The sequence below is a fragment of the Elephas maximus genome, chromosome 3 (assembly GCF_024166365.1).
Source record: "Elephas maximus indicus isolate mEleMax1 chromosome 3, mEleMax1 primary haplotype, whole genome shotgun sequence".
In the NCBI taxonomy this organism is placed as follows: Eukaryota; Metazoa; Chordata; class Mammalia; order Proboscidea; family Elephantidae; genus Elephas; species Elephas maximus.
The window spans coordinates 47,241,977-47,266,861 of NC_064821.1; the positions used below are offsets into that span (position 1 = coordinate 47,241,977).

The 24,885-nt window shown below is 39.2% G+C and overlaps 1 protein-coding gene across 2 annotated transcripts; it reads right to left on the bottom strand.

Annotated features, from left to right (window-relative positions):
* Window positions 1-1,045: 1,045 nt before the first annotated feature.
* TNFRSF9 (TNF receptor superfamily member 9) lies at window positions 1,046-24,105 on the bottom strand. 2 transcript variants are annotated; one of them, XM_049877811.1, is made up of 8 exons: window positions 24,037-24,105; window positions 22,781-22,967; window positions 21,954-22,061; window positions 21,205-21,342; window positions 20,580-20,646; window positions 17,928-18,058; window positions 16,905-17,039; window positions 1,046-1,395 (listed from the first exon to the last, which is right to left on the bottom strand). In XM_049877811.1, the coding sequence occupies exons 2-8, from the start codon at window positions 22,893-22,895 to the stop codon at window positions 1,307-1,309; spliced, it is 783 nt and encodes a 260-aa protein (XP_049733768.1). In that variant the 5' UTR covers window positions 22,896-22,967; window positions 24,037-24,105; the 3' UTR covers window positions 1,046-1,306. The 2 variants fall into 2 exon arrangements, with proteins under 2 accessions (XP_049733768.1, XP_049733769.1); XM_049877812.1 differs by lacking the exon at window positions 16,905-17,039.
* Window positions 24,106-24,885: the final 780 nt, after the last annotated feature.

Genomic DNA, 24,885 nt, shown 5'->3' on the forward strand with positions numbered 1-24,885 from the left:
CCTTCGAGTTGCTCTCTTCAATTCGATCCCATACAGATAGTTCTTAAAAGAGTGTAATGTTCAAGGCAGACATTTTTTACTAGTTATCTAAACTATTGTTTGGTTTTAAGAAGACTTCAGGGGATATTTTTGGTTTAAGGTTTAAAGATTATCTCAGGGCAATAGTTTTGGGGGTTCATTCAGCCTCCATGGCTCCAGAAAATCTGGAGTCCATGCGATTTTAAAATTCTGTTCTGCATTTTCCTCCTTTTGATCAGAATTCATCTATAGAATCCTTGATCAAAATGTTCAGTAATGGTAGCTGGGCACCATCCAGTTCTTCTGGTCTCATGGCAAAGAAGGCAGTTGTTCATGGAGGCAATTAGCCACACATTCCATATCTTCCTCCTATTCCTGACTCTCCTTCTTCCTCTGTTGCTCCAGGCAAATAGAGACCAGTTGTAAAGACCTGGATGGCTGCTTGTAAGCTTTTAAGACCTGAAGGACTATGCAATGAACTAGGAGGAACAACTTAGAAGAGGAGGGTGAGGATGGTTGCACAACTTGAAGAATTTAATCAATGTCACTAAATTGTACATGTAGAAACTGTTGAGTTGGTGTATGTTTCACTGTGTGTGTTCTCAACAACAGCAACAAAATAAATAAAATTATTTAAAAAAATATATTACATAAAAAGTTTGTACGAGTAAAAAAATATAAGACCTGGCTCAGAGGGGAGTGGAACAAAGGCAAAAGTGGCAAAGATGAAGGACCACAGGATACACAAAGACCTTTGAACACTTTCAGACATTCATCATTGAGGTCTGGGACTTTTTTCCCCTGGATTCCAGATTGGGGCGCTCTTACCAATCTCCCCCTGGCAGTGAGGAGGTCATTGTGCTAACTGATAGAACCAGTGAAATTTTTGGTTAAGAATGGTCTATGTTTTATGGACTATTGTCACATGCCATATTAGCATGGAGAAAAAATGGAATTGGCTTTGATTAAAATTTTAGCAGAACTATTGGGCCTACATGATAAACTGAAAATGTATTCTCTTTAGGTTAAAAAAAAACTAGTCCAAGTCTGTTAGGTAGCATCTAGAAAATGCCTTTTGACTACTAGCTCTTGCTCATCCTTCTGTTCTGTTAAAAATGGTACATTTTTAAAGGCCAACTCATTAGCATTTGGAAAAAACTTGTCAGAGGGTAGCCCTAGGTACTATCGGGGATGGTGTTTTCATTTTAAAAGGACGTGGTAGGGGGATCACTTGATTTCTCCTTTGCTTCTTGTCAAGAGAGTCCCAACAGCGATTTGAGTTTCTGCTTCACAGTTCACAGTCTCCTTCTTCTTCTTCTGGAAATCGGCAGCTACAGCCATCTTCTTCCTGGGCAGTCTGTACTGGTTTTATAAATGCTAAAAAAAAAAAAAAAATTAAAAGATACTTCTTTTTTATTGTCTGTGTTAACCATTTAACAATTATTTTCCACAAATCATTCTCAACCTGGATTTTAACAAGCCATCAACAGGATAGATAATAGCAAGTACAAGTTTTTCTCAAGATTATTTAAGATTTGTCTCCTTTTACAAATACTTTTTATTGATTTCTTAAAGACTACTTTTTTTGTTTTCTAAAAGTGGCTAAAAAAAATCATGAGCGTGAATCACTACAGTATAAAAATATTAGCCATGTACCAAACATAACTGCAGGTTTGATTCCGCAGCACATAATTTAGTCTTCAGAGTTACTTAGATTGAACATTAGTAGTTCCTTTGGAATGAGATGCTTATGGCATCAAAATTTTAAAGCTATCCCCCACTACCTCCATCTATTAATAAGAGCCGATTTATGTATTATGAAGGTATGCATTATCTTTCAGGTTCTCTTTTACCGGTTAGTGTGAACTATTTGTGTTACTGCTGAGCATTTTTCAGTCCTAAGCAGGTATTTCCTTAGAGTCTGACAAAGCAAAAGGCCCTACCCCAACTTTGCATGCTTGCTACTATAAAAAATAACCAAAAACCCAATAACCACACTATTTCACCAGAGCTTATGAAAATCTGGCAGAGACTTTCAGAAATATCAATGAGATGTCTTTTTACTTTTGAAATAATATCAGTGGAGATCTACTTCCAGAAAGATGGAGTAGTCATGTTTTCCTCTATTCCTCCTGCTAAGTATAGCTAAAAATTATGAACATTATATATAAAACAAACAGAAGAGGACTCCAAAAAGTGGAGAGAAGAAGGCAGAACAACTAGGGGCCTCAGGATCCCCTCAGGTGAGTTCCTTGGGTTTCCTTTCTGCTTCATATATCTTAGGCTGAGAACTGTAGAAGCCAGCAACCTAGAAAGGCCAATGGGCACAGACAAAAAGAGCCCCAAGAAAAGCTTGCTATTTGTTGTACACTACCAGGAAAAGGGCAGAATAGCAAAACAGAAAACTTTTAGACAATAACTGCTCTACTCCAGCCAAATACCACAGAAAAAATGGGAGCTTCACTCCCTAAGCCCACTGGCGAAAGTCAAGTGTAAAGTCTAGACTGTTATACTCACCAGGCTATAACAAGGCACACCTCCCCCTCCTCAGTGGGGTAGTATCAGAGGAGGTGTAGTAGAAAGCCTGGACTGTCACCATCACTTGTCATTAATGAGGCCACCACACTTCACCTCCTTCAGTGTCAGTGGAGACCACCAGGGGAGTGGTAATAAGGTGCCCATCCCTATCCCAGCCAGAGTGGTATTGGAAGAGGCCTAGTGAGGAGCCCGAATGTCCACATACACTCAGTACTACCCAGGAGTCCCTTACTCTCCACCGCTAGGAAGTCTAGTGTAGAACCTAGATTTCCACCCTCACCTGGCAGTAACAAGACAGCACCCTTATTCCTCTGCTGGAGCAGTGTCAGAGGAAGCCTGAGAAAATACAAGATTTACACCCAGTCTCATAACATAATATCCAAAGTGTCTAGGTTTTATTTAAAAAAATCACATGTTGAGGCGGGGCCAAGTAGCTGACTAGGTAGACGCTACCTTGGATCCCTCTTGCAACAAAGACTCAGAAAAACAAGTGAATCGATCACATACATGACAATCTACGAACCCTGACCATCAAACACAGATCTAAAGAGTTGATCTGAGTGACAGAGACTGAGAATGAACAACCATGGGGAAGCAGCGACTGTTTTCGGAGCCTGAAGCCAGCGTCCCAGTCAGGAAACCTTGGTGCTGAGCTTTGGACTGGGCGCAGGGGAGCTGAGCATGGCATCCTGAGATGGCGCAAACACGGGACGCGTCCCTACCCCCAGAAGTGACCTCAGGGGAAGCCCAGCCAGTGCACGCAGACAGCGCAGTGACGTGGCTGACAGGAGAAGAAGTCATCGGGAGACAGCGACTGGTTTTGGAGCCGGGAGTGCGCCTTCCCAGCCAGGGAACCTTGGCGCTGGGCTTTGGATTGGGAGTGGAGGAACTAACCATGGCTTCTGAGACAGCGCAAGCATGGGACAGTCGACGCACCCCTCGGGAATCTCAGATAAAACAGTCATCCCAAGCAAGATAAGTAACTTTGTCTATATTCCGGGGTGCTACTCTCTCCTATTTATCTGAACCCTTGCTTCCCCTTCCCAGGCGGCTTCATTAACATTGGAATTTCCTGAGCCAGAGACTGAACTGCGCTGCAGTTTTTCTTTTATTTATTTATTTAGGTCTTTTCCTAACCCATTCTCCTGGTCTGAGAGAAGCAGCTACAAAAAACCCAGGGACCAAAAATTCTTCCCTAATTGGACTAAAAACACAGAACCAGCTCCAGCCAAGCATATGTGATCCACAGTCTTGGGCTTTCATCCCTACAGGGAACAAGGTGGCTATTATAATGCAAAGGCATTTCTGATAGGGATCTGACTGTAATTGTTTTAGCGCATTACTGGAAAGACAAGTTTCCCAGGTCTGATATCTCTGAGTATTCAACAGACCCACAACAGGGAAGTGAGGGCTGAAGCTCCCCCCAGGCCACCTAGCCTCCTGCCTTAGGGGATCTAAGGAGGGTGACACCTACCAATCTGTAGAGGTACTTGCATTGGGGGCCTAAGGTACAGCTGCTAGAGCCCACCCACCAAGGTGCTTTAGGAATAGAGACACACCTACCTCACTGGCACTTGGGGGAAGCCTGTCAGCATCCTGTCCCCCCTGGAGTGTGAACCCCTGCTGCTACTAGAATCTGGTGCACACAACTATCACCACTACTTCTCTAGGTGGATAGGTGACAGTCTGCACCACACACTTGATGACCCAAAATCAGATTCTACTCAAGAATAGTGAATGGACTCAGGCGTATATATCTGGTAACAGCCCAAACCAGCTGATAATAGGACATAAGTGAGTCAAGGGCTACAACAATCAAGACAGTGCAATCTAGTAGCCCATCTATGTATACTGAAAGAAAACAAAACAAGATAAGACTCAGTGAGCAAATATAGAATAAATCACTACAATATCTTAGTGATGGCTCAGAGACAGCAGTCAGTATCAAACCATATAAAGAAGCAGATCATGATTGCTTCTACAACTCCCCAAACTAAAGAATCAAAATCTTTCCCAAATGAAGATACAATCCTGGAATTGCCAGATACAGAATATAAAAAACTAATTTACAGAATGCTTCAAGACATCAGGGATGACCTCAGAAATGAAATAAGGCAATCTACAGAAAAAGCCAAGGAACACACTGATAAAGCAGTTGAAGAACTCAAAAAGATTATTCAAGAACATAGTGGAAAAATTAATAAGTTGCAAGAATCCATAGAGAGACAGCATTCAGAAATCCAAAAGATTAACAATAAAATTACAGAATTAGACAATGCAATAGGAAGTCAGAGGAGCAGACTCGAGCAATTGGAATGCAGAGTGGGAGATCTGGAGGACCAGGGAATTGATACCAATATAGCTGAAAAAAAAATCAGATAAAAGAATCAAAAAAAATGAAGAAACCCTAAGAATCATGTGGGACTCTATCAAGAAGAATAACTTGTGTGTGATTGGAGTCCCAGAACAGGGAGGCATAACAGAAAACACAGAGAGAATAGTTGAAGATCTGTTGGCAGAAAACTTCCCTGACATCATGAAAGACGAAAGGATATCTATCCAAGATGCTCACCAAACCCCATTTAAGATTGATCCAAAAAGAAAATCACCAAGACATATTATCATCAAACTTACCAAAACCAAAGATAAAGAGAAAATTTAATCAATAAGAATAAGTTCAGACTACTCAGCAGAAACCATGGAGGCAAGAAGGCAATGGGATGACATATACAGAGCACTGAAGGAGAAAAACTGCCAGCCAAGGATCATATATCCAGCAAAACTCTCTCTGAAATATGAAGGCGAAATTAAGACATTTACAGATAAACACAAGCTTAGAGACTTTGCAAAAACCAAACCAAAGCTGCAAGAAATACTAAAGGAAATTGTTTGGTCAGAAAACCAATAATATCAGATACCAGCACAACACAAGGTCACAGAACAGAGCATCCTGATATCAACTCAAATAGGGAAATCACAAAAACAAATTAAGATTAATTTTAAAAAGAAAAAAATGCTCAAAACAGGGAATCATTGAAGTCAATATGTAAAAGATCACAATAATCAAAAAGAGGGACTAAATACAGGTGGCATAGAACTGCCATATGGAGAGGGATACAAGGCGATATACGACAATACAAGTTAGGTTTTTACTTAGAAAAATAGGGGTAAATATTAAGGTAACCACAAAGAGGTAAAACAACTCCATAACTCAAAATAAAAACCAAGACAAACATAACGACTCAGCAAACATAAAGTCAAATACTATGAAAATGAGGAACACACAATTTACAAAGAAAAACGTCTCAGCACAAAAAAGTAAGTGGAAAAATGAAATGGTCAACAACACACATAAAAAGGCATCAAAATGACAGCACTAAACACGTACTTATCTATAATTATGCTGAAAGTATATGGACTAAACGCACCAATAAAGAGACAGAGTCTCAGACTAGATAAAGAAACACGATCCGTCTATATGCTGCCTACAAGAGACACACCTTAGACTTAGAGACACAAACAAACTAAAACTCAAAGGATGGAAAAAAGTATATCAAGCAAACAATAAGCAAAAAAGAAGAGGAGTAGCAATATTAATTTCTGACAAAATAGACTTTAAAGTTAAATCCACCACAAAGGATAAAGAAGGACACTACATAATGATTAAAGGGACAATTGACCAGGAAGATATAACCATATTAAATATTTATGCACCCAATGACAGGGCTGCAAGATACATAAAACAAACTTTAACAGAACTGAAAAGTGAGATAGACACCTCCACAGTTATGGTAGGAGACTTCAATACACCACTCTCGGAGAAGGACAGGACATCCAGTAAGAAGCTCAATAGAGACACGGAAGACCTAATTGCTACAACCAACCAACTTGACCTCTTTGACTTATACAGAACACTCCACCCAACTGCTGCAAAGTATACTTTTTTTTCTAGTGCACATGGAACATTCTCTAGAATAGACCACATATTAGGTCATAAAACAAACCTTTGCAGAATCCAAAACATCGAAATATTACAAAGCATCTTCTCAGACCACAAGGCAATAAAAGTGGAAATCAATAACAGAAAAATTAGGGAAAAGAAATCAAATACTTGGAAACTGAACAATACCCTCCTGAAAAAAGACTGGGTTATAGAAGACATTAAGGAGGGAAAAAAGAAATTCATAGAATGCAATGCGAATGAAAATATTTCCTATCAAAACCTCTGGGACACAGCAAAAGCAGGGCTCAGAGGTCAATTTATATCGATAAATGCACACATACAAAAAGAAGAAAGAGCCAAAATCAGAGAACTGTCCCTACAACTTGAACAAATAGAAAGTGAGCAACAAAAGAATCCATCAGGCACCAGAAGAAAATAAATAATAAAAATTAGAGCTGAACTAAATGAATTAGAGAACAGAAAAACAATTGAAATAATTAACAAAGCCAAAAGCTGGTTCTTTGAAAAAATTAACAAAATTGATAAACCATTGGCCAGACTGACTAAAGAAATACAGGAAAGGAAACAAATAACCCAAATAAGAAACGAGATGGGCCACATCACAACAAATCCAACTGAAATTAAAAGAATCATATCAGATTATTACAAAAAATTGTACTCTAACAAATTTGAAAACCTAGAAGAAATGGATGAATTCCTAGAAAAACACTACCTACCTAAACTAACACAATCAGAAGTAGAACAACTAAATAGACCCATAACAAAAAAAGAGATTGAAACGGTAATCAGAAAACTCCCAACAAAAAAAAGCCCTGGCCTGAACGGCTTCACTGCAGCATTGTACCAAACTTTCAGAGAAGAGTTAACACCACTACTACTAAAGGTATTTCAAAGCATAGAAAATGACAGAATACTGCCTAACTTGTTCTATGAAGCCACCATATCCCTGATACCAAAACCAGGTAAAGATATCACAAAAAAAGAAAATTGCAGACATATATCCCTCATGAACATAGATGCAAAAATCCTCAACAAAATTCTAGCCAATAGAATTCAACAACATATCAAAAAAAATAACCCACCACGACCAAGTGGGATTTATACCAGGTGTGCAAGGCTTTTTTCTCTTTTTTCTATGCAAGGCTGGTTTAATATTAGAAAAACCATTAATGTAATCCACCATATAAATAAAACAAAAGACAAAAACCACATGATCTTATCAATTGATGCAGAAAAGGCATTTGACAAAGTCCAACACCCATTTACGATAAAAACTCTCACCAAAATAGGAATTGAAGGAAAATTCCTCAACATAATAAAGGGCATCTACACAAAGCCAACAGCCAACATCACTGTAAATGGAGAGAGCCTGAAAGCATTTCCCTTGAGAACGGGAACCAGACAAGGATGCCCTTTATCACCACTCTTATTCAACATTGTGCTAGAGGTCCTAGCCAGAGCAATTAGGCTAGACAAAGAAATAAAGGGCATCTGGACTGGCAAGGAGGAAGTAAAATTATCTCTATTTGCAGATGACATGATCTTATACACAGAAAACCCTAAGGAATCCTCCAGAAAACTACTGAAACTAATAGAAGAGTTTGGCAGAGTCTCAGGTTATAAGATAAACATACAAAAATCACTTGGATTCCTCTATATCAACAAAAAGAACATCAAAGAGGAGATCACCAAATCAATCACCATTCACAGTAGCCCCAAGAAGATAAAATACTTAGGAATAAATCTTACCAAAGATGTAAAAGACCTATATAAAGAAAACTACAAGACACTACTGCAAGAAACTAAAAAGGACCTACTTAAGTGGAAAAATATACCTTGCTCATGGATAGGAAGACTTAACATAGTAAAAATGTCTATTCTACCAAAAGCCATCTATACATACAATGCACTTCCGATCCAAATTCCAATGTCATTTTTTAATGTGATGGAGAAACAAATCACCAACTTCATGTGGAAGGGAAAGAAGCCTCGTATAAGTAAAGCATCACTGAAAAAGAAGAAGAAGGTGGGAGGCCTCACTCTACCTGATTTTAGAACCTATTATACAGCCACAGTAGTCAAAACAGCCTGGTACTGGTACAACAACAGGCACATAGACCAATGGAACAGAATTGAGAACCCAGATATAAATCCATCCACATATGAGCAGCTGATATTTGACAAAGGCCCAGTGTCAGTTAATTGGGGAAAAGATAGTCTTTTTAACAAATGGTGCTGGCATAACTGGATATCCATTTGCAAAAAAAGAAGCAGGACCCATACCACACCATGCACAAAAACTAACTCCAAGTGGATCAAAGACCTAAACATAAAGACTAAAACGATAAAGATCATGGAAGAAAAAATAGGGACAACCTTAGAAGCCCTAATACAAAGCATAAACAGAATACAAAACATTACCAGAAATGATGAAGAGAAACCAGATAACTGGGAGCTCCTAAAAATCAAACACCTATGCTCATCTAAAGACTTCACCAAAAGAGTAAAAAGACCACCTACAGACTGGGAAAGAATTTTCAGCTATGACATCTCCGACCAGCGCCTGATCTCTAAAATCTATATGATTCTGTTAAAACTCAACCACAAAAAGACAAACAACCCAATCAAGAAGTGGGCAAAGGATAAGAACATGCACTTCACTAAAGAAGATATTCAGGCAGCTAACAGATACATGAGAAAATGTTCTTGATCATTAGCCATTAGAGAAATGCAAATTAAAACTATGATGAGATTCCATCTCACTCCAACAAGGCTGGCATTAATCCAAAAAACACAAAATAATAAATGTTGGAGAGGCTGTGGAGAGATTGGAACTCTTATACGCTGCTGGTGGGAATGTAAAATGGTACAACCACTTTGGAAATCTATCCGGCGTTTTCTTAAAAAGTTAGAAATAGGACTACCATACAACCCAGAAATCCCACTCCTCGGAATATACCCTAGAGAAATAAGAGCCTTCACACGAACAGATATATGCACACCCATGTTTATTGCAGCACTGTTTACTGTAGCAAAAAGCTGGAAGCAACCAAGGTGTCCATCAATGGATGAATGGGTAAATAAATTGTGGTATATTCACACAATGGAATACTATGCATCGATAAAGAACAGTGACGAATCTGTGAAACATTTCATAACATGGAGGAACCTGGAAGGCATTATGCTGAGTGAAATTAGTCAGATGCAAAAGGACAAATATTGTATAAGACCACTATTATAAGATCTTGAGAAATAGTATAAACTGAGAAGAACACATACTTTTGTGGTTACGAGGGGGGAGGGAGGGAGGGTGGGAGAGGGTTATTTACTGATTAGTTAGTACATAAGAACTACTTTAGGTGAAGGGAAGGACAATACTCAATACAGGGAAGGTCAGCTCAACTGGACTGAACCAAAAGCAAAGACGTTTCCAGGATAAACTGAATGCTTCAAAGGTCAGCAGAGCAAGGGTGGGGGTTTGGGGACTATGGCTTAAGGGGACTTCTAAGTCAATTGGCAAAATAATTCTATTATGAAAACTTTCTGCATCCCACTTTGAAATGTGGCGTCTGGGGTCTTAAATGCTAACAAGCGGCCATCTAAGATGCATCAATTGGTCTCAACCCACCTGGATCAAAGGAGAATGAAGAACACCAAGGTCACACGATAACTATGAGCCCAAGAGACAGAAAGGGCCACATGAACCAGAGACTTACATCCTCCTGAGACCAGAAGAATTAGATGGTGCCTGCCCACAACCGATGACTGCCCTAACAGGGAGCACAACAGAGAACCCCTGAGGGAGCAGGAGATCAGTGGGATGCAGACTCCAAATTCTCATAAAAAGACCAGACTTAATGGTCTGACTGAGACTAGAGGAATCCCTGTGGTCATGGTCCCCAAATCTTCTGTTGGCCCAGAACAGGAACCACTCCTGAAGACAACTCATCAGACATGGAAGGGACTGGACAATGGGTAGGAGAGAGATGCTGATGAAGGGTGAGCTACGTGTATCAGATGGACACTTGAGACTGTGTTGGCATCTCCTGTCTAGAGGGGAGATAGGAGGGTAGAGAGGGTTAGAAACTGGCAAAATTGTCACGAAAGAAGAGACTGGAAGGGCTGACTCATTAGGGGGAGAATAAGTGGGAGTATGGAGTAAGGTGTATATAAGCTTATATGTGACAGACTGACTTGATTTGTAAACGTTCACTTAAAGCTCAATAAAAATTATTTAAAAAAAAATCACGTGTTATATCAAGAACTGGAAGACCTCAATTTGAATGAGAAAAGACAATCAGCAGATGCTAGCACCTAGATGACACAGATGTTATAATTATCTGGAAAGGATTTTAAAGCATCTGTGATAAAAATGCTTCAACAAGCAACTAGGAACACATGTGGAAAAAAAGGAAAAGAAAGTCTCTGAAAGAAACAGGAGATATAAAGAAGAACCAAATGGAAATTTTAGAACTGAAAATTAAAATAATCAAATAATTTTAAATCAATGAATGGGCTCAACAGCAGAATGGGAAAGAAGGAAGAATTGTTACCTAATCTGAATATCAGAGAAAAAAGAATGAAGGAAAAAAAAAGAAAAAAAGAATGAACGAAGCCTCAGAGACATACGGGACTATAACAAAAGATCTAATATTTGTGTCATTGGAGTCCCAGAAGAAGAGGAAAAATAGGGTAGGGGTGAAAAAGTATTTGAAGACATAATGCCCAAAATTTTCTCAAATTTGGAAAAAATGAAAAAGGCATAAGATTCAACAAACTGAGGAAACTCCAGACAAGGTAAACTCAAAGAAATCCACAGCAAGACACATCATAGTCAAACTTCTGAAAACAAAAAATGAAGAAAAAAATCTTGAAAGTGGGACAGAGCAAAAACACCTTACTTATGGGGGAAAAATAGTTCAAATGACAGTGGGTGTCTGATCAGAAACCATGGAGGCCAGAAGGAAATGGCACAACATTTTTCAAGTGCTGAAAGAAAAGAACTGTCAACTTAGAATTCTATATCCAGGGAAAATATCTTTGAGAAATGAATCAGGACATTCTCAATGAAGGAAAATTAAGAGAATCTGCCACCAGCAGACCCACACTACAAGAATGTTAAAGGAAATTCTCTAAACAGAAAGAAAATGATAATAGAAGGAGCCTTATACATCAGGAAGGAAGAACAATGAAAAGAACAAACATACAGACAAAACCAATAGAATTCTCTCCTCTTGAGTTTTCTAAATTGTGTTTTATTATTGAAACAAAAATGATAACACTGCCTAACATGGATCTCAATGTATGTAGAAGAAATATTTAAAAGTATATTACAAGTTGGAAGAGGTTAAAAGGCTGTAAAGAGAGGTGAGGTTTCTATACTTCATTAAATTGGTAAAACGTTGACAGTAGTACACTGTGATAAGTTATATATAATGTAATACCTGCAGCAATGACTAAAAGAACTATACAAAGAGATACACATAAAAAAACTACAGATAAATCAAGATGGAATCCTAAAAATTGTTCAAGTTACTCATAGGAAGCCAGGAAAAACCAAAACAAACAAAAAAACAGAGAGAATAAACAGAAAAGAAATGGCAGACTTAAGCCCTAAAATGGCAAAAATTACATTAAATATAAATGGTATAAATACATTGACTAAAAGACAGAGATTAGTGGTGTGAATTTTTAAAAAGTTGCGCAGCTGTATGTTGTGTACAAAGAAACTCGATTCAAATATAACTACTTTCAAGTATGTTGAAAATAAAAGGCTGGAAAAAGGTATGTCACATAAACATGAATGAAAAGAAAGTAGAAATGACTATATTAATACTAGGTAAAGTAGACTTTAGAGCAAAGAAAATTACCAGACATGGAGGGACTTATATAATTATAAAAGGGTCAATTCACCAAGAAGGCATAGCAATCATAAATGTGTATACACAAATAATAGAGCCACAAAACATGTGAAGCAAAAACTGATAAAACTGAAAGATAGACAAATCTACAGTTGTATTTAGAGATTTCAACATTCCTATCCCACAGTTGATAGGCCAACCAGACAGAAAATGAGCAAGGATATAGAAGAACTCAACAACATCATCAACCAACTAGAACTAATCAATATTTGTACAACACTCCACCCAGCAACAGCAGAATGCACACTCCTCTCAAGCACCCACAGGACATATACAAAGATAAACCATATCCTAGACCATAAAAACAAAAACAAACAAATTTAAAAAGAACTGAAATCATACAGAGTGTATTCTCTGGATAGAATGAAATTAAACTAGAAATCAATAACAGAAAGAAAACAGGAAAATCTCCAAACACTTGGAAACCACACACTTAAAAATGATCCATGGATTAAAGAAAGTCTCAAGGGAAATTAAAATTTAAAAATTGAACTGAATAAAATTTTTTTTTAAATCAAAATTTGGAGAATGTAGCTAATGCAGTGCTGAGGAGGAAACCTATAATATTAAATGCTTACATTAGGATAGAGGAAAAGTCTCAAAACAATATTCTAAACTTTTACCTCAGTAGAAAAATAAAGGCAAAATAAACCAAAAGGAAGGAAATAATAAAGATAAAAGCAGAAACCAATGGAATTGAAAACATAAAACGATAAAGAAAATCAATGAAATAAAAATGATAAGCTAGACTGTCCCAAAACTAAAAATTTTTTCTATGTGGAAGACCCTGTTAAGAGGGTGAACTTGTCCCTGGGTGGCAAAAGTGATTAAGTGCTCAACTGCTAGCCAAAAGATTGGCAGTTCAAACACACCCAGAGGTGCTTCAGAAGACAGGCCTAGTGACCTGCTTCCGAAAGGTCACAGCCTTGAAAACCCTATGGAGCAGTTCCGTTCAGCACACACGGGATCACCGTGAGTCAAAACTGATTCATAGGCAACCAACAACAACAACATGAGAAAATGTTTATAAACTATATAACAGAGAACTCATCTGGAATATATAAACCCATTGCCGTATAGTCAATTCCGACTCATAGAGAACTTACGGACAGAGTAGAAACTGCCCCCATCAGGTTTCCAAAGTGCACCTTGTAGATTCAAACTGTCAGTCTTTTGGTTAGCAGCCAAGCTCTTAACAACTGCTCCACCAGGGCTTCTTACAGAACATATGAAAAACTCTCAAAACTCAACAGTAAAAAGCAAAAACAAAAACAATCGAATTAGTCAAACAGGCAAAAAACATGAAGGAACATTTCACCAAAGAAGAAATACAGATAACAAAAAAGCACATGAAAAGACCTTCAACCATTAGGGAAATGCAAATTAAGATCACAATGAGATATCACTAGACACCTATTAGAACTGCTAAAATATGAAATTGTGACAGTACCAAATGTTGGCAAGGATGCAGAGAAACTGGATCTCTCCTACATTGCTGGTGGGGACATAAAATGGTACAACTACTCTGGGAAATAGTTTTGCAGCTTCTTAAAAACTATAGTTGCACCACTGGCCATTTATCCTAGAAATATGAAAACTCATGTCTACACAAAGCCTGTACACAATTATTCATAGCAGCTTCACATGTAATAGCCTGAAACTAGGAACAATCAAAATGCCTCTAAGTACATGAATGGTAAAACAAAGTGCAATACAATCATACCATGAAATAATCTTTATCAATAAGACAGGACAAGTTATTGACACACGCAATGACTTGGATGGCTCTCAAGGGCAGTATGCTGAGTAAAAAAAAAAAAATCTCCAAGGGTCACATGCTGCATGACTCCATGTATATAAAATTCTGGAAATAACAAAATTATAGAAATGGAAAATAGACTAGTGATTGCCAGAGATTAGGGATGGTGGGGGGAAAAGGAGGTGGGCGTGGTTATAAAGGGTAGCCGGAGGGAGCTAGCAGTCTTGTATTATGGTTGCGCTGATGGTCATGCAAATCCACATGTTTGATAAAATGACACAGCGCTATACACACACAATGTGTCAATGTCAATTTCTTGATTTTGGTATTATACTACAGTTACATACGATATAACCCCATGAAGGGTACACGGGACTTCTCTGCACTGCCTTTACTACTTACTGTGAATCTATAATTATTTCAAGGTTAAAAAAAAAAACCTAAAAATTAAAAAACGGATTACCGTTCCATCGCAACTCACGAATTACTCATCAATGCTTTTCGGGAAAAGCATTTTATAAACAACTTTGTTATAGTTTAGGGTGGGGATGGGATGGAGAGTCCTTTAAATCAGGGATGTTTAAATTAGATAAGAAATTTACACACCCACGCCATCAAGTTGATTCTGGTTCCTAGCGACCTTATAGGACAAAATAGAACTGCCCCATAGGGTTTCCAAGGCTGTAATCTGCATCAGATCTGCTGGTGGGTTTTAACCACTGACCTTTCAGTTAGCAGCCAAGCACTTAATCACTGTGCCACCAGGGCTCCGATAAGAAATTTAGAGGTTTAAATTAGATTACTTAGAGGGTTAGACTTCAAAAAGGGAATGAAAGAGCAAACCACAGAGTGGAAAAAAGATATTTGCAGCACATGAGCAAGAGACTAAAATATTCCTATAAATCAACACGAAAAGGACAAACAACCTCATAGAAAAATGCTCAAAAGACCTATCAGACACTTCACAGGAAAGGAAATCCAGATGGCCAACATAACATAAAAATGTGTTCAACCTCACTAGTGATCAGAGAGATGCAAATTAAACCACAAGGAGATACCACTATCTACCCACCAGATAGATAAAAAATCAAAAGTCTGATAATATCAGATGTTAACAGGGATGTGGAACAAAAGTAACTCTTATTTACTACCAGGTAAGTATAAAGGAGTCCAACCATTTTTGGAAACCAGTTTGGTATATCTACCAAGGACCAAAATACACATTCCTTTTTTTTTTCATGTCCCAGCAATTTTATTTCTAGTTAGGAAAAAAAAAAACAAAAAAACAAAGAACAGAAACATGTGCTTATATGTGCTGAAATACATGGACAAAAATATTCATCCATCATTGTCTGTAATAGCCACAAACTGGAAACAACCCAATTGTCTATCAATATTAGAATGGATAAACAAACTATGATATACAATAGAATAGCATACTGCAATGAAAATCAACTAAAGATATTAAAAAATTCACAGATGAATCTTAAAGATGCAATATTGAGCAAAAGAAGCAAGATACAGAAGAATGCATGCAGTGTGATTTCACTTGTCTGATGTTCAAAACCAGACATTAAACTGTGTTATTAAGTAGCAAACCTATAAAGAGCAAGGAAGTGAAAACCACAAAAATCTGGGTGTGCTTAGTCCTAGTGGGAGGGAAGGGTCGTAAGCTGGAACAGACACACCGGCGCTTCCAGGGAGCAGAGAGAGTCCTGTTTCTTGATGCGACAGCAACTAGCAACAACACGGTAGGGTCATGTGGGCATTCATTATACAACAATTTGTTAAGCTTTACATTTATGTGCTTTTGTATATATTTCCCCATAGTACACAAAATGTTTTATATTGCTTTAAAAGGACCTTTAAATATCTTCAGATAAGATTTTATTAGTGCTGTCCTACATGTATTTTTAACAACCTCCAAATAGACACTCATCTGACTTATTCTGATATTTCAGGTTACACTTTTACCCTTGGAAATCTTCTGTATATGAACTCAATTTATTAAGTCTAGCTTGTTATCTGTCCTCCACAAAGACAAAGAATAGGTTGACCCATCAATAAACTTATTTTATGAATGCTGATTCCCACCAGACACTTGCTGGCTTCCTTATAGAAATAGTATCTTGATTAATAAATTAATGAATGAATTCCATTATTAAAAGTTTTCATTGAATCCAGATTGGTGTTATAATAATCCATTCCATTAAACAAATTCCCTCCTAGTTCTCTAGCCCTTCCTCAGGTTGTGGGTCTAAGCTCAGGTTAATGATCATTTTAGCCAGAGGAGCTGTGCTAGGTGGTGGAAAGATTATTCAGTGATTACCTTTTGCCAGTATGCACGTCCAACTGGTTTAAAACGCACACACACGCAGGCACGCACACATGCACCCACCCACGCACCCAAGACGGCCGCATACTTAAGTTGTCATTTTCCTAGAACGTTGGATGTAGCCTGAGTTTCTCAACCTTGGCACTATTGACATTTTGGGGCTGAAGAATTTAGGAGCATCGCTGGTCTCCACCCACTGGATGTCAGTAGCGCCCACCCTGTCATGACAACCAAAGATGTCTCCAGACATGGCCAAATCACATCTGCTGGATAAGGAGTTTCAGTAACTTAAAATAAAAATTGGCCTTTCTACTGTAAAAAGCTTTGCCTCATAAGAGCGCATATCTAATACTTTTATATTAGTCTTACGTTGCTTGAATATATACAGGAGTTTCTTTCTGCCCCATTTCGCAACGGAGAAACGGACCACGAGGAAGAACACCAGGAATAGCAGGGCAGCCGATATTAGCGCAAGAAAGAAGGTGATGATCTGTGGGTGGTGATCTTGAAAACAAGAACAGAAGAAATGCATGCAGAAATGTATATATATGCAAATATGCCTATGTTTACCCTGAGCATGATGGGAAGTGGCATCTCCAACCTGCCAATCTAGCAAACTTGTCTGCATGTTAAGAAAACTTAAAAAAAAAAAAATCCTTAGTAATTTTCTCGGATTGGTTTGGCCTTTCTAACATATGGAACCAATTGCCATCGAGTCTGTTCCAACTGATGGCAACCCCATGTGTGTTAGAGTAGAACTGTGCTCTATAGGACTTGGGGTGGTGCAAATGGTTAACACAACTGGCTGTTAACCTAAAGGCTGGAGGTTTGAATCCACCCAGATGTGCCTCAGAAGAAAGTCCTGACAATATACTTCTGAAAAATCAGCCACTGAAAACCCTACGGAGCACAGTTCTACTCTGACACACTTGTGGTTGCTGTGAATAGGAGTTGGCAGCAACTGGTTTGGTCTAACATATAGAAAATATTATCACAGGAAATAAAAGTCTCTTCTTGCATGGAAATATTTAAGAATATTTGCCCACAGGAATGGAGGCCATGGGGGCTGCTCTGCTGGAGGTCAGGGGGTAGCCACCAGATTCCATCAGAGGTCCTTCCACCCCCTTTACTTGTTGTTGACAAAGGTATAGCAACAGTTTGGGTCAAGTCTTACTTGCCCTGCTTTCTAATGTGAACCTGTGACTGAGAGAACAGCAAACACCTGAGAAAGAGCTGGTGGCTCCCGTGAAGCCAGGGTAAAAGTAGGAAGGGGTATCGGAGGTGCCTCTGTAGGCAGAAAGATATGAGGCATCGAGATAGCCAGGTGGTTTAGACACCAACCGGAATAGCCATCACACATTCCCTTGGATGTAACAGCAACAAACCAGCTACCTGGCTTTCTCTCGGGAGCAGGAACAGTGACCGAGGATGTATCCGGAAAGGAGTCTGCTGCAGGTGGTCCACACACCACATCCCTTTTCTTAGTCCCATTTGCAAGTACAGATTTTCCTTCCAAAGAACAGCTGGGATAGTCCAATGAAAAGAGTTCAAATAAGTAATTCAGAAACAGATCATTCTAATTTAAGAACATTGACATTTTTTACCCAATGAAGCTGACTAGTGATAAAGATGTGTGGGCTGGGCCCACAGGCAATGTGAAAATGTTTTGATAGATTTCCTCTCCACCATCTGGCTTCCTCTAGCTTTCACATAGATTTCTAGTCTCTCCATAGTCCTCCCTACTCTACCCACCTAACTGGATTCGTCTTCCTTCCCAGGCACGGAGCCATGCTGGGCTCCTTCTTGTTCCATGACAGCTTAGGACAGGCTGTTCTACCTGGGTTGTCTCTTGCCCCCAGCTTCTTAATCATATTTGGACATCTCTGGCATATATAAAGGACAGACAACTTAGCACAGGGTTAGGAGTTTCAGACAGACAGACAGACAGGGTTTGAGCCTTAGCTTACCCTCTTTGCAGAATGACTTTCAGCAAGTTATGAAATCTAAGACTCAGTTTCCTCATCTGCAAAACAAGGACTGTACATGCTCCCTGGACTGTCATGAGGAGCAAATGAATGAGTCCTAGTGACAGTCTCAATAAATGGTAGCTATTCAAATCAACAGGAGACCTGGTGGTAAAATGGTTAAAGTGCTCGGCTGCTAACCAAAGTTAGTGGTTCAAACCCACCGGCCATTCCACGAGAGAAAGACGTGGCGATCTGCTTCAGTAAAGATTTACAGGCTTGGAAACTTTATAGGGTAGTTCTACTCTGTCCTATAGGGTCACTATGAGTTGGAATCGACTCAATGGCAGTGGGTTTTTAGTTTTATCTGACTAGACAGCAACTAACAACAACCAAAATCGAAAAACCAGATGCATTGTCATTGAGTCTATTCTGACTCATGGCAACCCCATATGTTACAGAGTAGAACTGTGTTCCATAAGGCTTTCTTGGCTACAGTCTTCGTGGAAGCAGATGGCCAAGGCTTTCCTTCGTGATGCTGCTGGGTGGGTTTGAACTGCAACCTTAAGGTTAGTAGCTGAGAGTAAACTGTACCACCCAGGGACCTTCTAACAGAAATGACATCACCATTATTATTTTTAATGTTGTTGTTACTATCTCTTTCCCTTTACCCCTTTGGAAACCCCGGTGGTGTAGTGGTGAAGAGCTGCTGCTGCTAACCAAGAGGTCGGCAGTTCAAATCTACCAGATGCTTCTTGAAAACTCTATGGGGCAGCTCTGCTCTGTCCTACAGGGTTGCTATGAGTTGGAATTGACTTGACGACAACAGGTTTGGGTGTTTTTTTGTTGTTGTTGCTCTTTACCCTTTTATCTACTCAAAACCTACCCATCGTCCAAAGCCCAGTTCAAATCCCACTTTTTCATGCAGACTCACTTGACTACTCTGAACTATTTGTATTGAAAGACCCTTAAAAAAAAAAATTCCAATGTTATGAGCCTATCCTTTAATAAAATATAATAAAAATGAATTACTGGAAAATCAAATGAAAAGAGAACAAAAGTAGACAAAATGCAAGGCCCAATGTTTTATTATTAGAGTCAACAGACAAAAAATGACTCTGTCAACTGCCATAAAGATATCTAAAAGCTCGCTCTCTTGCCATGAACATACAGCATTCGTGAGCCAGCCCTGTCTGCAAAACACGTACTGAGTAGCCCTGGTGGGATCACACAAGTCAACAGCATGTTCTCTCTTATGTTGTTGATGTTTAAGTACGTGTGGTGGTCTCGTTTGCCCAAGTATGTGTTATTTTTTGAGGGTGGGAAATACACATAACATTCTCATTGCTGGCATTCGACTCATGAGGATAGGGATTGGTTAAAGAGGGAAGGTAAGAGGCAGCAAAAGGAGCCCTGGTGGCACAATGGTTAAACACTTGGCTGCTAACTGAAATGTTGGCAATTCAAACCCACACAGAGGCTCCAAAAACCTGACGATCTGCTTCCGTAAATATTACAGCCTAGAAAATTCTATGGGGCAGTTCTACTCGGTCACATGGGGTCACCATGAGTCAAACTCAACTCGACACCACCTAACAACAACAACAACAGCAACATGGAAATACCCACTTTGCATCACCTCACACTGTTCCCATGCTGCCTATTAGTATCTTATATGCCTCTACCTGTTTGTCATTTTGTCATACTGTGGTGGCTTGTGACGCTGGAAGCTATGCTACAGTATTTCAAATACCAGCAGGTTCACCCAAGGTGGACAGGTTTGAGCAGTGCTTCTAGACTAAGACAGAGCAGGAAGAAAGACCTGGTGATCTACTTTCGAAAATTAGCCATTGAAAACCTTATGAATTATAAAAGAATATTGTCCAATACAGTGCTGAAGATGGTGTTGGACCATCTGCTGTACATAAGGCTGCAATAAGTCAGACAACAACTAACAACAACAACGCTATGTCTACACTTCATAGACATAAAAAAAAACTTCAAAGGTAGCATTCCTTGTCTTTAAAAAAGCTTAAACCATATTTTTCTCTAAGCCAAAGGAAATTAATGTTATACATACTTTGTCCAGGGCCGACAGATGCCATTTTTCTGATCATTAAATGTCCCAAGGCAACAGTCTTTACAACCTTGCATAAAAATTGAAGCAATAATTAAAAAGGAAGCACTTTCATTGTTTCATAACTTTACATCTGATGAACATAGTAGATCATTAACTTAATACAATGTACACAAATGTACTAAAGTTTTCATTCTAATTGCACACAGAGTATTAAACATGTATAAAATGTATGAAAATGCATGGTCCTGGTGAATGACAGACGTTCTGATTTCAAATTATTTCCATTTATTGAAAAATAATTTTGAAAATGTCACATACTTGGTGGCTCTGTGGTTCATTACTTAATTTTAAGTTTAAACAAAAAAAAATTTTTTTTACTTTATATTCAAAGGATCAAAACCAAAGCTAATGAGTTAGGACTAGATAATCCATTACTGTGGAGTTAATTCTGACTCATAATCACCCATCAGGACAGAGTAGAACTGCTTCATAGGGTTTCCAAGGAGCAGCCGGTAAATTTGAACTGCCAAGCTTTTGGTTGGTAACCGAGCTCTTAACCACTGCTCCACCAGAACTCCAGGTCTAGATAGCCAACTTATAATAGATTAGACAAAAACAAACCTACCTTCTTTTGTTAATTCTTGACCTTGTTTACAATCCTGTTGACACATGGTGCACCCTGCCCCCAAGCAGTGGAATCCTGAGACACACTCACACTCTGCATCCCTGGTCGGGGAGCACGCCCTCTTGGTCTTGAAAACACCTGCAAAGTCCCCGCAATGTTACATTACGCTTGACCTCCACATTCAGGAAGCAAATTTTTGAAGAAAAATTCTGCAATAAAATCCATGCTTACTCTATTATAACGTTATTAATGACCTTAGAGTATAAAGTTTACTTTTCAATCTCCGGAAAAAACATGTTTATATTTTGCTAATTAAAAAATTCTCCCTTGTCAAACATATGTTTCTTCTAGTATTTAAAAAGCTCAATCCCCATATAATCACCACTGTAATAAATTACTTTACTGGTCCTGCCTGTTGATAGAGAAACCAGCACCTTTGGCACGTATGCCTTCTAATAGAGGTCAGGACCACCAGTTGCCCAGCTGCCACTGAACTGATTCCAACTTATGGTGACCCCACGTGTGTCAAAGTAGAACTGTGCTCCATAGGGTTTCAGTGCCTGATTTTTTGGAAGTAAATCACCGCGCCTTTCTTTCAAGGCACCTCTGGCTGGACTTGAATCTCCAACCTTTCAGTTAGCAGCTGAGTGCATTACCCATTTGCACCACCCAGTACTCCAGTGGTAATGACCACAGGGAATCAATGCTTGTCTCCCCAGTAGATGAAGAATACATGTGGGAAATCATACCTTCACATTTTCTGCACATGTCACAGTTCATCTGTCCACCTGTGCTGGAGAAACTATTTAGAGGACAAGGACTGCAAATCTGACTCTCGTTCTTCACACAGTAAGTACCTAAGAAAGGTAGACGATAGCTGCACATGTTTAACAGCACATACGCACCTCCTAAAGCATTATGAAAGTTTACAAGAAATAAGAAAATTAGAATATAAAAGAATTATTAACTTTCTAGATGCCACAATGCTAGGCATTATTTTGTTGGTTGACTTTTTGAAATTGCACATTAACAAGATTGCCTTCAGCATAATCACACAATTATAATAACAAAACACAGGTATTGCAATGAATAAATCAGTGGGAGAAATAAAATTTCCCTTATCTATTGAATGGTACAGAATGATTCATGGGGAATGCTGATTGGATCCAGGAGGAGACCAATGCCCGTCATTGGTGCACTAAGATTTAAATTTGTCCACCTCTCCCCACTCTGTTAAGTCCTCTGGCTCTGGCTTATTCCCTGCTGTGCCTCCAGTTTAAGTACAAGACCTACAGACAATGTTAAGGTGTAGTGAGGTCTTGCCATGGGCCACACGCTCATCTAAACCCTTTATAGGATCCTTCCAGCAACCTTAAGAGATACGTTCTTTATTATCCCCAGGTGAAGTTAAGTGACTTGGTTCTACTCACACAATAAGTATGTATCATCCAATAAATATTTGTAAATGAGCAAATAAAAGGTAATTAAAAAGGAGCTCATTAGCCCTGACGAGCAGACTGACTGAACTGTATTTTCAACAGGACAGATCAAATGAACGCATGAATTTGGCTCTTACCGGCTAGACAGTCTCTGCAGGAATCCTGCACTGCTCCTGTCCTCTCAAAGTTCATGACCAAGAGTACTGTTGCCACCATGTTGTAATAGCCATTCCCCATGATGAAATCTTGCATGGATATGATACTAGCAAAGCAGATTCCCAATGAGTTTTAATAATCAAATTAGCTGATTTCACGTATGTCACTCTACAAAAGGCAAGAATTTCAAATAATGAGATGATGTCTCCTTCCAGAACTTTTTCATTCCAACCATGACCTATCTGATTCTACAAGACATGAACTCAGGGTATTTCAGGACCAATTAATAATAAGATATGATGGAAAAGGCCTTCTCTCTCTGTTGGCTCTGGAGGAAAGTCCTTGTCTCTTCATCTTCTGTTCCTCGGTTTCCTGGTGATCTTCATGTGGCATGGCATCTATCTTTCCCCATCTCTGCTTCTTTAATCTGCTTCTTTCATATCTCAAAAGAGATTGACTCAAGACACATTCTACACTAATACTGCCTCATTAACATAACAAGGAAAACTCATTCCCAAATGGGATTATAACAGGTATAGGGGTTAGAATTTACAACACATATTTTGGGGAGACACAATTCAATCCATAATAGAAAGCATACTCTTCAACTTTGGCAAACCTGCCCAAAGCTATGTGTTTAGTCATGCTTATCTTATCATAGAAATTCCTCTATCTAGAAGCACTAGATAACTAAGACTTTCCAAAATGTTCTGCCCAAATCCAGAAATAACAATGGCAGGAACTTTTGGGGACTTTCATAGATACTTTCATAGACAGATTAGCATCCAGCTTCCAACAATACCAGTTGCTTGCTGCCCCTGAAATATTGTCCCAAGAAAGAGAATCTCAGCGGCATCTGACAGCTCAGCTCCATAAGACATCTCATCATTACTACTCCTTCTTAGACTGAGCAGCATGTGAAAAGTTTCAACACCCAATTGCCTAAATGTTGAAACACCACTCTGCCCAAATCATCATCATAGTTTCTTAAACACCGACATATATTTGCTCATTTTGAGATTTGAAGCTCATATGGTAACAAAACTGAGGATTAAAGAATATTTCAAGGTCAACTTCTTGATCTTCATTGAATAGGCTATTGAACACAAGTTATTACAAACTAGAAGGGGGGAAGTCTAGAAATTCGGAAAGGGAACAAAATTTCTATCCACACCTCACCTCAATTCCAATCCCTCTTCCCCCCCTACCCCCTACCCCCCTTCCCAATTAGACAAACCTTGAGGTCTCAGGGCTGGTGGAGAACTTTCCACTCCTTGATCTTCAGAGCTGCGAGAGGGTTCTGCAGCTCCGGGAGGGCTGCAGGCTAGACACAGTCAGCTTTGGTGACTCAGCCGGGGGCGGGGCCCCATGGGAAATTCCCTCATTTGGTATTTGCTGACCCAAAATCCCCCAGACCCCCTTCCACACTCGTTAATGGTACTAAAGCCCATTTCTTGGAAGCAGGTCTCCACTGTTAGGATATTTCCCAGATGATATTGGGAAAAGGATATTGTCACTTAAAATAGTTCCCCACATCATATCCTTAAAATATTTGAGACATGAGGTACGAAATCTTCTAAATAACGATTAACATTCTTGTCACACTGTATCTCTTAACCCCATAACAATAGTGACACTATGAAAAAGCCAAACCAGTCGTCATAGAGTTGATTCCAACTCATGGCGACCCCGTGTGTTTCAGAGTAGAACTGCGCTCCATGGTGGTTTCAAGGGCTGTGACCTTTTGGAAGTAGATCACTAGGACTTTTCATCTGTGGTACTGCTGGGTGGATTCCAACTCCAACCTTTTGGTTAGTAGCCAAGCGGCTAACTACTTGCAAAATCCAGCGGCTCCTAACTATCGTTTGTTGAGTGCTGCTGATGTTGTTGGTTGCTGTCAAGTTGATTTTAACACATGGTGACCCCATATGTTACAGAGTAGAACTGCTCCATAGGATTTTCTTGGCTGTAATCTTTATGGAAGCAGATCACCCAGTAGAGCTGCTGGGTGGGTTCGAACCACCAACCTTTCCGTTAGCAGCTGAGTGCTTAACCATTGCACCACCAGGGGCTCCTTTGCTGCTGA